The sequence below is a fragment of the Halichoerus grypus genome, chromosome 7, assembly GCF_964656455.1.
Source record: "Halichoerus grypus chromosome 7, mHalGry1.hap1.1, whole genome shotgun sequence".
NCBI classification, from domain to species: domain Eukaryota; kingdom Metazoa; phylum Chordata; class Mammalia; order Carnivora; family Phocidae; genus Halichoerus; species Halichoerus grypus.
The window spans coordinates 134974758-134990523 of NC_135718.1; the positions used below are offsets into that span (position 1 = coordinate 134974758).

The window sequence follows — 15766 nt, forward strand, 5'->3', positions numbered from 1 at the left end:
TCATGTGAGCTCCAAGAAAATTTTCTTTGACAGTTTCCATCTGGCACATTGCATTTGACAGTGGCAATCCTCATTCTCTTGTATGATGTAATGCATCATGACTGATGTAATCCAGGCAGATCATCTCAAAGGAGTGTTCTGCCAAGAACACCCCATGGGAAGTAACTTTTTTCATGGGTAATGAATGTGTTACAGATAAATGCTATATTTTATGTTCCCTGACATGATATGGCCTAGAGCTATGACATACAAAGCATTTTTGTCAAATTATTTTATTTTTGCTATTTGGCTAGTGAGTAATCATGTATAAAGAAATATTCTAACATCATAGTCATATCATACGTATAAAATAAGTAGATCATGAAGCTCAGGCTGGATGTGAGGTGAAAGGAGGGAAAATTATTAGAAAAATAGTGTTTGTTCATAATATTGTATAATTCTTTTTAACTCTTAAGAGATATTGTATAAGTATCTCAGATAATTGGCATCAAATTAACCAAATTGCCTGTCTCCATAACCCAAATTCACTGAGTAAATATTTGGCTCTTCAATTTATGCATTGTTTTAGTTATCTATTACTGTGTAACAGACTACCCCAAAATGTTAGGGGCTTAAAACAACATTTATTATCTCACAGTTTCTCTGGATCAAGAATCCAGGTACAACTTAGGTAAGTACTCCAGCTACGAGCATCACTCAAGGAAGACTTCAGTCATCTCAAGATCCAATGGGAAGGATTCACTTCCAAGCTCATTTATGTGGTACTTGGCAGGATTCAGATCTTAGCAGATTGTTGGACTCATGCCTCAGTTCTCATGAGCTATTGGCTGGAGATTTCCCTCAATTCCTTGCCATGTAGGCCTCTCCACAGAATAACTCACAATATGGCAGTGGCAAGAGAGAGTGCAGGAAAGAGAATGCTAGCAACCCAAACACAGAAGTGATATTCCATCACTTTAGCCATTTGCTGTTCGTTAGAAGCAAGTCATTAGGATCAGCTCACACTCAACGGGATTCCACAAAAACATGAATACCAGGAGGTAGAGTTCATTGGGAGGCATGTCAAAAGCTGCCTACCATTCACTCACACTTTTGTTATAAAAATGAATAGGTTGAATAATATTTTTATCCATGTAATTAATACATATTAAACCATGACTCCTTGTTAGAGAGTCACACTTCAAAAGAAAGTGATTTGTTTTACAAAAAAGCCAACTGATGCCATCAGCAAAGAGTCTAAACTTCAGTTGAGGGAGAAAGTTAGGACGCCTGGGTGGGTCAGTCAGTTAAGCGTCTGCCTTTGGCTCAGGTCATGATCCCAGGGTCCTGGGATGGAGTCCAGCGTTGGGCTCCTTGCTCCGCAGGGAGTCTGCTTCTCCCTCTGCCAGCTACTCCCCCTGCTTGTGCTCGCGCACTCTCTCTCTCTCTCTCTGACAAATAACTAAATAAAATCTTAAAAAAAAAAAAAAAAAAGGAGAAAGTTAAGTCAGCTCATAGTGTAAAATAATATCACTTTTGCAGGATCATTCTTTTTGGTTCTCTGCTTCAATCATTTACGTCATTTCTTCCTTTCCCTGGCAAGATGATGTCAAAATGAACACCTAGTGCTGAGAGAATTGGTGACCCTTCAGTATTACATGCTTATCAGCCGCCGGCTCACTATTGAAATGGGCAGCACCAGAGTCAAAAGTTCATACTGACAAGCAGCTACTTCCATTTACAGCTAATAGAGCAGGATTTTCCTCAACTTATTTAATAAACATACAGTGAAATAATATGTGGATAACACTAATATGTCCATATAATAACTAATTCATATTGACTCCTTACTATCAGCCAAGCACTGTTCTAAAGCACTTAACTAGGGTGCCTGGGTGGCTCAGTCGTTAAGTGTCTGCCTTCGGCTCAGGTCATGATCCCAGGGTCCTGGGATCAAGTCCCGCATCAGGGTCTCTGCTCCACGGGAAGCCTGCTTTTCCCTCTCCCACTCCCCCTGCTTGTGTTCCTGCTCTCGCTATCTCTCTCTGTCAAATAAATAAATAAAATCTTTAAAAAAATAAAATAAAAATAAAGCACTTAACTACTTAATATACTCATTTACATATATACTTATTAATGTATGGATATCTACATGTAAACTCAAGAAATCCCTACTAGTTGATAGCCATTAATATTACTGAGATATTTTTATTTATAGTGCAATTAGATGAAAATTACTCAACTTTTCCAAAGCCTAGAATTTGTGCCAGTCCCCTTCAATCAGCATGGAGACCCACTAAGTAATAAAAGATGTCAAAATAGTTACATGATAAATATAAAGTGATTCTGCTTACTTTGTAGTCAACTAGACTGGTTTACACACATTTTGAATTTGCTTCTTCCGAGTGAATAAAATGGTATGCTTGGAGAGTTGGTTACTTTATTTCTGCTGAAGGAAACTATTTTTAAATTCCCAGAATTGCTTTTTTTAACCCTGAGTTTATTTGTTCTTGCTCTCCTAACAATACGTAGACATAGTCTGATAGAATGTTTGAATGCCTTTTCATTTGCTTTTTCTGGTACAAAATTTATATTAATACTATATAAAATATACCCTAAGATGTATGTAGTGTCTTTTTAAACTTAAAAAAAAGTAAAATAAAATGCTTATCATCGGCTCTAAATGTTGATTGAATGACTACTACTTTTAAGGTGCTCTACTCATGGGCGCCTGGGTGGCTCAGTCGTTAAGCGTCTGCCTTCGGCTCAGGTCATGATCCCAGAGTCCTGGGATTGAGTCCCACATGGGGCTCCCTGCTCAGTGGGAAGCCTGCTTCTCTCTCTCCCACTCCCCCTGCTTATATTCCTGCTCTCTCTGTCTCTGTCTCTGTCAAATAAATAAATAAAATCTTAAAAAAAAAAAAAAGGTGCTCTACTCATGCTAAAATGTGCTTTAAATTTTTCCACTTTTAAAAGTTCTGCACTTGGTTAGAAACTTTAATACAAATAAAATCATGTGTTGATTTTAAATAGCAGCAATACGAAAAAACAAAAGTCAGCCTTTTATACATTATTGAGACTTCTAATAGGCAAGCTCAAAAAGGCTGATTTTACCACTTGCCCTTTAAGATTAGCCAGCTAGTGGGGCGCCTGGGTGGCTCAGTTGGTTAAGCGACTGCCTTCGGCTCGGGTCATGATCCTGGAGTCCCTGGATCGAGTCCCGCATCGGGCTCCCTGCTTGGCAGGGAGTCTGCTTCTCCCTATGACCCTCACCCCTCTCATGTGCTCTCTCTCTCTCATTCTCTCTGTCTCAAATAAATAAATAAAATTAAAAAAAAAAAAAAAAAAAAAAAAAGATTAGCCAGCTAGTGAGTTATTATGCAATCACAGAATTGCTTTTTCTTCCACATTCATAATTAAATTGTGCATATATATTTTTTTCTCCATAAAGGGAGCCATTTTACTCTGAACACCATCTATGTTTATACAGAAGATAATTTCTACCACTGCTTTCTGTTGCAAAAACAAATGTAAATGCATATGTATTACTATATTCAATATTCTCATTTTCAGATTACACAAATAATAAATTCCTATTTAGTAAGAGGATAATCCTAGTTTTTTCCTGCTCTTTTCAATGAAACATTTGGAGATACACTTTAGCAGATGTGACTGCTTGTATGACATTGAAGAATGCCCATGTTAAAGGACAAAAGCAGAAAAGAATATTTCAGAGAATGAAGAGAAAGGATTCTTTAGAGAAGTCAAAGATGTTAGTAGAGAATGTAGAATTAAGAAAAGAAATAGCTTTCCAAGACCTTCTGGTGAATCTTCTTGCAGAAATATTTCACTTAAACATAGTATCTGCTAAAATGATTAAGAGATGAAGAGACTCCCCCAGCCTGCACCACCAAGCCCTGACTCATCTCAGCACCTAAACTGCATGGAGGTCTATGGCAAATAAGACAAAGTGACTCCAAAATTCATATGGAAGTACAAAGGATCTAGAATCGCCAAAACACTTTAGAAAAAGAACATTGGAGGACTTAAACTACCTGACTTCATACTTACTATAAAGCTATAGTAATCGATAGTATGATATATAGATCAAAGGGACAGAATAGAAAATCCAGAAATAAACCCTCATATTTATGGTCAATTGATTTTCAACAAAGGTGTCAAGGCAATTCAATGGGAGAAAGGACAGCATTTTCAACAAATGGTGCCAGAACAACTGGATGAATTATATGGTATGTAAACTGTAATTGAAAAAAATTGTTTTAAAAAAAAAAATCCTCAAACCAGGGCTTGTGAACACCCAGAGGTACAGGATCAAACACAGTACCACTCTGAAACATTCATTTTACTCACTGACAATTTCATACATTAATGTTAGACATTATTGTCTCATGAAAACAAACATGTGTGCTATAGAAATTGATAATAAATGAAAACAACCCAAATGAGAACAGAGGATATTTATTCAGAGCTTGCTATAACAAGGGAATCAGCACCCATCACTTGGGTTTGGAGGAAACTCAAAGGCAGGCACGGATGCGGGAAAGCTTTGTCAAGAAAAAAGGCAAGGCTTCAGGTGTGCTCTGATTGAAGGTGTTGCTATGGTGAAGGTAGAGGTGGACTCACTAAAAGCAGGTCATCTTCTGTGATTGGTTTGGAGGGTATCTCTGGCTTTATCTGGCTGGTCCTGAGTTGGAAGTTAGGGCAAAAAGAGGGAACTTGACAGTTACTGACGAAGCCCTTACCATTCTGGGCTGTTTGTTGCATGGGTTGTGGTTTGGTTTCCGGAACTGGTTGCTAAAGAAATTGTGGTTTGGCATCCAGGTTTCTTACATGGGTCAGAGTTCAATTGTGATATATGCTTTGGCAACTGTCTGTTTCTATATTGTTTCTCAAGAGCAAAATGCAAAATCTGACAAGCAAAAGACAAACATTGCATGAGATCAGATAAACCATCCTTTGCTTTCTTCCTCTTTTGAAAGCCCCGCATGCTTCGTGCAAAAAGACCTCCAACAATCAGCACTACTAGCTTTTCGGATAATCTAAGATTGTCTTAAGTTCAAGCTGATGTTACCCCTTCTCCCAAATTTGACATGTATTTTTGATGAGTGGGACAACAGCTTATTTTTAGGGAAAACCCTCCTCATGCCTCTCGAATTTCCTCCCTCCACACCACCCACTGAGAATAATGACGGGGGTCACATTTGTATTTTGTGGCTTCTCACATTTTAGAAGCTTTACATGATTCTGCATAGCATTTTGGTTATTATTCATAATAATGGGAATAAGAAGAGTTATTGGCAACTCGGCAAGTGTTCATTTAATCCCATTTTAGGAGAAAATTATCATTATTATGCCACTTCAAAAATAGGGAAAGTGAGTCTTGGCAAGGTTAAAGAATTTATCCAAGGTCACCAGGTGCATGACTAATCGGGAATTCAACCCTAGGTGTGTGTGACTGCAGAGCCCCATCTTTAACCGTAACAATGGATCTCACTGGAGGTATTCTTTCTTGATTCGGATATAGCAAAGAGAGTCTCACCTCACTCCTTCGGCACGTTCTGCGAATGCTCTGAAGTCCTGTTGTTGTCAGCTGTTTTTGCCCTTCGAGGCACACCTGGCCCATAGTAAAACACGTCTTAGGCAATTTTCCTCCCACTTTGAAGCAAAATTCCTACCAAGTCTCGTGATGTCTGTCAGTAACGTTAGCGGCACCCAGTATCTCAACCCTTAATCATCTGTCGGGAACAAGTACTGATTTATCAAGATACAGATAAGAATGTTACTATATCTAATTTTATTGGATTGGTCATTTGGATTTCTGCACGTGCCACTGGAAGTCGCAAAGCCCAGAAAGTTTTCAGAAATCCTTGTTGTGAAGAAAGGAGGTCTAGAAGCCTTTTTTCTCTTGAACATTTTCACCTCCTAACGGTTTCCTTTAGGGGTCCCTCCACACCCACCTCCTGCTCACCCCATTCACACCTAATCCATTATTAAAATATAGGAAGGTGGGGCACCTGGTGACTCTGCCTGTTAAGTGTCTCACTCTTGATCTCAGCTCAGGTCTTGATCTCAGGGTCATGCATTCAAGCCTCGCGCTGGGCTCCACCCTGGGTGTGGAGTCTACTTAAAATAAAATAAAATAAAATAAAATAAAATAAAATAAAATAAAATAAAATAAAGGAAGGTGGGTCAGGTTATTGAAAGTATCCTCCAGGTGTCATGCTCCGTGTATTATGTCCCCAGGCCTAGCCCACACTCTGCTGTCACAGCTTACTAGCACAGTTAGGGGGTGACAGTTTTAATTTAATAAGTCACTTGTAAATCCATGAGTTATTCCTGAAGAGAACATGCACAGCCTTGGCCTATTAATTTCTAGTAACAGTACAGATTCTTACCCTCTTGATTCTATTTCTAGCATAAATCCCACTTTTCCTACAGATCCAAATCCCTTACAAAACTGTGCTTTGAGGATTGTATTACTACAAACAAGCTGTTTAGTTTCATTTCAATTAACTTATTAATCAGGTTCCAGTCCCTCACTCTTCCTGGCTACACTGCTTATCTGAGCTATGCCCTCTCCCTCTCACTCCAGGGGACTAAGAACTGTTTCCTTACGGGCATCATTCACAGAGGACCTCATGAGATTCTCACACCAATCCTGTGAGGCAGAATCACCAGTCATCCTCCAAGGATGTTTTCTCTCTTGCCACGTAGATCATCTTCTATTGAGATTATGATAAAAATAAATAAATATGGAATAAGAGCTATTATACCTCAAAAATCTAAGGTGTCCTCAACAGAATGTATCCCTTGCAATCCAAAAATTTCATATTTTAAAATCAGTGCAGTGACTTCTTGCTCTCAGCTCCTTACCCTAGAAAATCCTCAAACAGTGTGATGTCATTAGTAATGAGAGGTGTTGAAATACTTTTAATAGTAATAATTAGGATGTCGATCATACAAATGATTTACTTTCTCTTCTAAATTAGAATAGATTCAAGGTTATCCCCTGAATAGTATCACTCTCTCACTCACTTGCTTTCCTATCTGCTTTCTAAAATTGGAAGAAATAGCTGAAATTGCAGGTAAAGAGAATTAGACATAACCTGCAATTTATTTTTCCTCTGCCACATCCCTTAGTGAGCTATCATTAATGATATGCCATTAATAACTACAGCAATTATGAATCATTATAGTGTTTTTGGTGCTGATTTTGTATTTGGTTCCATTTTCATTTTAGTTTTACCCATGGATAAATTTTTATTAAGAAAGGAGAGATAAAGAGACCACAACAAGGCATTTATAGCATAAGTTTTCAAGTATTTTCTTTGTACAGGAAAAGGAAAACTTTTTTCAAAGAAGACTTTTGTAGAACCCCAAAATATAAAACAGATAAATGTGAAATTGCTCTAATTCAAACCCTGGGCCGAGGACAAGGTTGCCCACTTAGACTTTGGCTGCTCCCCTTTGCTGACACTTGAGACACATCCACAGAACCCCAGGATCCACTGACTATCATTTTATTTTATTTATTTTTTCTAAATATTTTATTTATTTGACAGAGAGAGAGCACAAGCAGCGGGAGAAGCAGAGGGAGAGGGAGAAGCAGACTCCCCACTGGGCAGGGAGCACAATGTGGGGCTCGATCCAAGAACCCTGGGATCGTGACTGAGCTGAAGGCAGACCCTTAACCAACTGAGCCACCCAGGTGCCCCTCCACTGACAATCATTTTACAACCAGTCGTCTCCATTGGCCTGATACTTGAACCACCATGATGCTGTTGACATTGAGTAACAGTCCAAATGACCAAATCGAATGAAGACTAAGTGATGATGCTGGTAATATTAGCCATTATGTTCTTCAAGTGATGGGTTAAAAATCCATAAATAGTCTTAGTTAGCAAGAAGATATATTTAATAATAGTGCCTTCTCTTTTTTTTCTTAAGTAGGCTCCATGCCCAGAGTAGAGACCAACACAGGGCTTGAACTCAGAACCCTGAGATCAAGACCTAAGCTGAGCTCAAGAGTTGGGTGCATAACTAGCTGAGCCACCCAGGTGCCCTAATAATAGTGCTTTCTTGAAGAGATAACTGCACTGCCATGTTCACTACAGTATTATTCACAATAGCTAAGATATGGAAACCACCTAAATGCCCACCAACAGAATGGATAAAGAAATGTGGTATATATATATATGTGTGTGTGTGTATGTATGTATTGTTGTACACACACATACACACACACACACATACTGGAATATTATTCAGCCTATTATTCAGTCTTAAAGAAAGGGGGGTGGGGAATCCTGCTACGTGCAACAATATGGATGAACCTGGAAGACATTATACTAAGTAAAATGAGCCAGACACAAAAAGACAAATACGGCATGATCTCACCTAACTTATATGTGGAATGTAAAGGAGTCAAACTCATAAAAACAGAGAATAGAAGGGTAATTGCAGGGGTGGGGATTGGGGAGGAGAAAATGGGGAGACATTGGTTAAAGGTACAATGGTATAATTGTGTATAATATTTGTTGCTTTACATCTCCATAACTTTTTCAGAAAGTCAAGATCCAGATGTGCCTATCTGAGTGTGTTGTGGCAAGAAAAGAACATGTTGAAATAACTCTTTTCCATTGTTTGAAGTACTTATTCTTAATCTACCCTATCTTTATTATCCTCTCATTCAGGCCTTGATTCAATTGTTACAAAACTGATTCAATGAGTTAGCAAAATGGAAAGATGTTATATTTTAGGCAATTTATAAAATTAACCACATACCAAAATGTATCAGGAAAGAAAATTTGTCGGAGAAGGATTTGTTCTAAAATAGAATCTTTTGCATTTAGAAGTCAGCAGATTAAAAAGAGAGTGTTGAATTCAGTACAGATCTACCTCAATTTATGATGGGATTACATCCCAATATCCCAATACATTCATCATAAATCAAACATGCATTTAATACACCACCTACCTGTCATCATAGCTCAGCCCAGCCTACCTTAAATAAACTCAGAACACTTACATTAGCCTACAGCTGGGCAAAATTGTCTAACACAAAGTCTATTTTATAATAAGTGCTGAATATCTCATGTAATGTATTGAATACAGTGAAAAACAGTGAAAGTGAAAAACAGAATGTTATATGTGTACAGAATGGTCATAGTTGTATCGGTTGTTTACCTTTGTGAGCACAAGGCTGACTGGGAGCTGCCCAGCATCATGAGAATATTTTACCACATACGACTAGCCCAAGAAAAGATCAAAATTCAAAATTCAAAGTATGGTTTCTATGGATTGTGGGTTGCTTCTGCATCATTGTTAAGTCTAAAAATCATAAGCTAGGGACCATCTGTATTCTTAATCATTTTTCTAAGATCATTTTTTTTTCCTTCCAAAGTATATGGTTAAAAATTTGGAAACAATATCATCATGCTTCTCACTATGCTTTTTTCTTTTGCAGTGCATCTTTCCTGTAGCCTACTCCACACCTCTCTCTGGGATGTGTAAGTAATCCCCACAGAAAAAAAGAGATCCAGCTATGCTCTGTACTTTGAAATTTTAAAATACAACTGTTTCAATACACATAAGATAAAAGAAAAGAGGAAGAAAAATATTTCCCTTTTAGTTTAGACCTTGCTTGGAAAGTGAGCAGGGGTAGCAATCATAAATTATGAATAAAATTTAAAATGCAGATGGTAGTTCTGTCAAAGTATATCAAAATCTTCCTAAAGGTTATCTCTCTCAAACTAGGGACTTGCTATCTTTTTTTCCATATTTACTTTTCATATGGCCAAAGCAAAAATTATTCCTAGTGTAAAGGAAAATCTTTGAGAAGTGCCTTATATCTTAATTTCCAATTCATCCTTGTTAGGGTTTATCTTCTTGATTCCAAAGAAAAAATCCATTTCAGAAGAAGTAAACCATGGCTAGTTAGCAAACACCTAAAAAGTGGATTCTGAATTTTGCTAGCAAAGTGATAACTGAATAGTAAGTGCTCAATATATACATTTGTTCAACTAACTAATTAATTACTATATTAGAGTCTTTTTTTCCTCAACTACTATATTGGACTCTTAAGAATTTCCCTCTCTCATTGACCTTATGACAATACATCAGATGGGAAAGAAGACACAACACACTCAAACCTAAGTTTTTTTTCCTCTTCCTCCTGAGAAGCCAAAAGGTAAAATTTCTCTATCCTTAGAGTAACTGGAGAGATTCCTTTTCCCAATTTATTCATTTCTCACTCTCTTTGTATATTCTTGCTGGTCCACATACACATTACTAAACTTTCAGCAATGTACAGAGATAAATTTTAGATTAAGATATAAACTATTTGTCTTGTTGTAATATTGGACTGTTAGCCTTTTCAATATTTTGTTTTAACTTACGTATTTATATCCCAATTCATCTAAAAAGAGTTTGAAATTTCTTACTCTCCTAAGTCCTCCTAAATTAATCATATCCAATACTTACCCAGGAACTGTGGGGTTTAAAAACATGGCGAACAGGGTGGTCCTGCCTTCCAGGAACTAAAAATATAGCAGAATGAAAAGATATAAACATAAACCACTCTAATAACTGATATACTAAGTCTAAGCTAAAATGTGCACTATGAAAGTACTTGAAAGAAAAGAGACATTCTACCAGGAAGTCAGCTAAAATGCATGGACATTCTACTCTAATCCTGATGGCATTTGCCAGAACTGATTCATTTCAATGTCCCACAACTTCTACATCAGCATATATGCATTTGTGTTTATAAGAATGATTGTGAATCATCAAGATATGGTTAAATTATTTAATTTTATTCTTTATACTAAAGTTAGGAAGTATATAATACAGTTTTCAGGATTTCAATTAGGTTGAGTTCAAATCATTTTTTACCTCATTTTTTTAGCCTTACCAATGTCCAAAAAAGGCATTTATCCAGCATACCCAATTCCCCTAAGACTCTGGATAAACTGAAAGTGGCTGTGTATTCTTATTATTTCACTTTATGCTTTAATTCTCTTAAGTATTGTGTCTTTAAATAAGAATTCTCAATATGATTATATACATTGCTTAATATAATTCTGGCCAAGTACTAGGCATTCAGTTTTGCTGATATGAATACAATTTTAAGTATCTCAGTAAGTACTCATTTCATGCAAAATTCAGTGCAATTCAGATAATATTGAGAAGAACATGCATTACATCTCATTTGTAAAGAAAACAAAGTGGAACAATCTAAATATCCTTCAATAAGGAAACAATGTATAAATTACAGCACATAAATACAAAACATAGTGCTTCCCTGGGTGCCTGGGTGGCTCAGTCCATTAAGCATCTGCCTTCAGCTCGGGTCATGATCCCAGGGTCCTGGGATCGAGTCCCACATTGGGCTCCCAGCTCATCAGGGGGTCTGCTTCTCCCTCTATCCCTCCCCCCTACTCATGATCTCTCTCTCTTCTCTCAAATAAAATAAAGTAAAATAAATACAGTGTTTCCTTTAATAAAAATTGAAATACACTAATACATTCTTACATGGGAAGGTATCTTCAAGTTTTAGCTTCTGGCCAAGAAGGGGTAAGAGAAACCAGATTTACATTACCCTTCCCCCAAAAGAAAACAACTCAAAAAAACAGACAAAATACATGAAACAACAATTTTCAAGACATTGAACATCTTGGTCCCTGAGGGACAGGTAACAAATCCTATGACTTTACTACAAAACATTTCCAGGCCATGGTAGACAGAAAGGGAACCCAGATAGAGCCCATCAGTTTCCCTGAGATAATAAGAGAGATCTGAAAGCTTGGGAAGCCAAAGTGCCTAGAGTTTGTAGGGTAGAGTACCCTAAAGTAGAAAAATGCACAGAAAAAGAGCTCTGAAGATTGCAGAGGGTTCCCCTTGAGTCTTTGGCTGCAAACTCACCAACACTGACATGATTATCTACATAGAAAATCCAATGGATTCTATAAAAAACTTACTAGAATTAAAGATCAGGTTAGCAAGATTACAGGATCAATATACAAGATCCACATACAAGAACCAAATGTATTTCTATATGCTAGAAACAAACCATTAGAAACTGAAATTTATCATTGAAAAAAATAGCATCATACCCCATGACAAACTGAGATTTATGCCATGTAGGCAAGGCCAGTTCAACATTCAAAAAATCAATTAACATATGTGATAACAAAAGTATACACAATGAATGTAAAAATCAAGGAATGGGACTATACCAAAATAAAGAGCTTTGCACAGCAAAGGAAACAATCAGCAAAATAAAAGGCAATCAACATAATGGGGAAAATATTTGCAAACCATATATCTGATAAGAAGTTAATATCCAAAATATATAAGGAACTCACACAACTCAATAGCAAAAATAAAAAATTAGAAAACCCAAATAATCTGATTTAAGAATGGACAAAAGACCTGAATACACATTTTTCCAAAGAAGACACACAGATGGTGAATGGGTACATGAAAAGATGCTCAACATCACTAATCATCAGGGAAAAATGCAAATCGAAACCACAATGAAGTATCACTTTACACTGTTAGAATGACTATTATCAAAAAGACAAGACATAAGTGTTGGCAAGGGTATGAAGAAAAACCCTTGTATACTGTTGGTGGAAACGTAAATTGGTACAGGCACTATGGAAAGTCCTCAAAAAAAATAAAAATAGAACTACCGTATGATCCAACAACCCCATTTCTGGGAATATATCCAAAGGAAATGAAATTAATAACTCAAAGAGATATCTGTACTCCATGTTCATCTGCAACATTAGTCATAATAGCCAAGATAATGGAAACAACCTATGTGCTCATCTATAGATAAATGGATTTTAAAATGCTTCTCTCTCTCACACACACACACACAAACACATGCACACACACAGGCACACATGCACACACACAGTGAAATATTATTTAGCCATAAAAAGAAGGAAATTCTGCCATTTGTGAGAACATGAATGAACACAGAGGACATAAGCCAGAAAATAAGAAATAAGTCAGATACAGGAAGACAAATACCAAATGATCTCACTTATATTTGGAATCTAAAAAGAAAAAACAATGGCAGATTCACTGAACCAAAGAGTAGAACAGTTATTACTAGGAGCTGCAGGGTGAGGGAAATGGGGATGTGTTGATCAAAAGATACAAAGTTTATGCAGTTATGAAAGTTATACAGTTATGCAAAATTATATAGTTATGCAGGATGGATATGTCTTGAAGATATGACATACAGCATAGTGACTATAGTTAGTAATATTGTATTATATACTTGAAATCTTCCAAAAGAGTAGATCCTAAATGTTCTCACCACACACACACACACACACACATACCTGTGTGAATGATGGATATGTTAACTAGATTGTGGTAATCATTTCAAAATGTTCATGTATATTAAATCATCACATTGTACACCTTTAAAATTTTTATACAACCTAAATATGTACTGTTTTTGTCAATCATACCTCAATAAAGCTGGGGGAAAGAAAGAAAAAATCAATTCATATAATTTATCACAACAGGCTAAAGAAGAACAATTACATGATCATATCAATAGATGGAGAAAAAAATCGACAAATTCAATACCTATTTATAATACCAACCCTCATCAAACTATGAATAGAGAGGAACTTCCTCAACTTGTTCAAGAACATCTACAAAAAACCTATAGCTAACATCAGACTTAATGTTGAGAACCTAGACACTTTCCCACTAAGATCAGGAACAAAACAAGCATTTCCTCTCTCACTGTTCCTTTTCACCATCACACTGGAAGCCCTGGCTAATGCAGTAAGACAATAAAAACAAATAAAAGATATACAGATTGGGAAGGAAGAAATAAAACTGTCTTTGTTTGCAGATGACATGATTATCTATGTAGAAAATCCAAAGAATTGACAAAAAAAAAATTCCCTGGAACTAATAAATGATTATAGCAAAGTTTCAGGATACAAAGTTAACATACAAAAGTCAATTACTTCCTTATATACCAGCAATGAATAAATGGAATCAGAAATTAAAAATATAATACCATTTGCATTGGCACCCTTCAAAGTGAACTGCATAGGTATAAATCTAACAAAATATGAACAAGTTCTATATAAAGAAAACTAGAAACCCCAATCAAAATCCCAGCAAGTTATTGTGGATATTGACAAACTGGTTCTAAAGTTTACATGGAGAAGCAAAAGATCCATAATAACCAACACAACACTGAAGGGAAGAGCAAAGTCAGAGGACAGACACCACCCCATTTCAAGACTCACTATAAAACTACAGTAATCAAAACACTGTGGCATTGGCAAAAGAACAGACAAATAGATCAGTGAAACAAAATAGAGAGTCCAGAAATAGACCCAGATAAATATAATCAACTGATTTTCGACAAAGGAGTAAAGGCCATTCAGTGGAAAAAAGATAGTCTTTGCAACAAATGGTACTAGAACAACTAGATATCCATTTGTACAAAATGGTTATAAATTTTGGCCACCCAGGTGGGGCATGTCGGTGGTTTGTGTGCCTCGGTGGTCTGGGAGCAGGAGCAAAGCAGTTGGCGGCAGCAGCAGCTCATGTGGTGCTCGCTTACTCTGGACAACTGGTCACCTTGGGTTCTCCACGAGGACCATCCCACTTGATCTCTGGTGACCAAACTCATCTATCCCACAACCTTAGAGGTGAAGTGGCCACCTGAACATCCTTTGTTCAGCACCTGAAGGGATTGGCAGATAAGTGAGCTTTGGCTCTGCCACAATAATTAATGCTCTCTGTTTTGTTAATTGCAAAGACTAAAGGAACGCTGGGGAAAACGTTTTAGAAGAAAGACCCCTTCGGTAAACGCCCTGTGGGATTAAATGCTTGTTCAAATTGAGCCTAGAAATCCCTGGGTGAAGGAGGTCAAAAGAAAGGTTTTTAAAGGATTATACTAGGGATGGTTTCAACTCTCAAATGGCCTAAATGAGGATTCTTTAAAATACCTAATTACTGTATTTGCGGACCCAACTTGAGAAAAAGCTGGCTATTGAACTAAACAATCTGAGTGGGATGCATATTTCGATTGGTATTTCGAAGCTTCTAAAAACACTGACAGGATACTATCCTGGCAGGAAACAAGTAAGATGTACCCAGAGAGGAAGAGGCAAATTGAGGAAAATGGAATCAGCTGAGTAGATCAACTTATAACGTTATTTAACTTGCAACCCAGTTCTTTGAAGTTTTGAAAGCAGCTTTCCTTAGCTTACAAAACTTTACAAAGCTAGAAATGCAACTCTAGAGGCAATCCAAAGGTCACCTATTCCTTTACTGATCCCAAATCTTCCCCTATTTATCTTAAAGGCTTGTAAATTATTGGCTTCAGGAAACGAAAGTCCTTTTTGGGAAAACTTGTGTTCTTTCTCCACCTCTTTTAAGTTATACAACTTGTCCTGTCTTTGAAATGTAAACATAGCCTACAATCACCTGACACTGAAGAAAAAAAAGGTGGAGTGGGGGTGGGAAGAAGACTTTTTTTAAAATACAAACTCATAAGATGGCTCTTGTGTTCAAACTCTAGCACAGTCACCTCAAGACTAATTTCAGGTACAGGTACAAATACAAATCTTGAAAATCTTCTCCATAAATATTGTACCTATAGGGTTTTACATCTGCCTCTGTGTGTATCCACATATGTAGGTTGTAAACATGAGATATTTTTTGACCTCTGAATGGTATTGCTAAAACTACTTTGTAAAAGAGCTCTATTTAA

The 15766-nt window shown here is 36.8% G+C and overlaps 1 protein-coding gene across 3 annotated transcripts in view; it reads right to left on the bottom strand.

Moving 5' to 3' along the window:
* Positions 1 to 4442: 4442 nt before the first annotated feature.
* LOC144382509 (uncharacterized) overlaps positions 4443 to 15766 on the bottom strand; it is a 55455-nt gene continuing 44131 nt past the window's right edge. The window contains exons 2-5 of one of the 3 annotated variants that reach the window (XR_013449514.1): positions 6616 to 6722; positions 6015 to 6120; positions 5540 to 5614; positions 4443 to 4909 (exon numbers count right to left, since the gene is read on the bottom strand). Coding sequence is in view for 1 of the 3 variants with exons in the window: in XM_078076883.1 (XP_077933009.1) it covers positions 4739 to 4909; positions 5540 to 5614; positions 10483 to 10538 (302 nt within the window). In the remaining 2 variants the exon portion in view is untranslated. Of the gene's footprint in view, positions 4910 to 5539; positions 5615 to 6014; positions 6121 to 6615; positions 7107 to 10482; positions 10539 to 15766 lie in introns of those variants that run through there. The other 2 variants (XR_013449513.1, XM_078076883.1) reach the window with 2 other exon arrangements.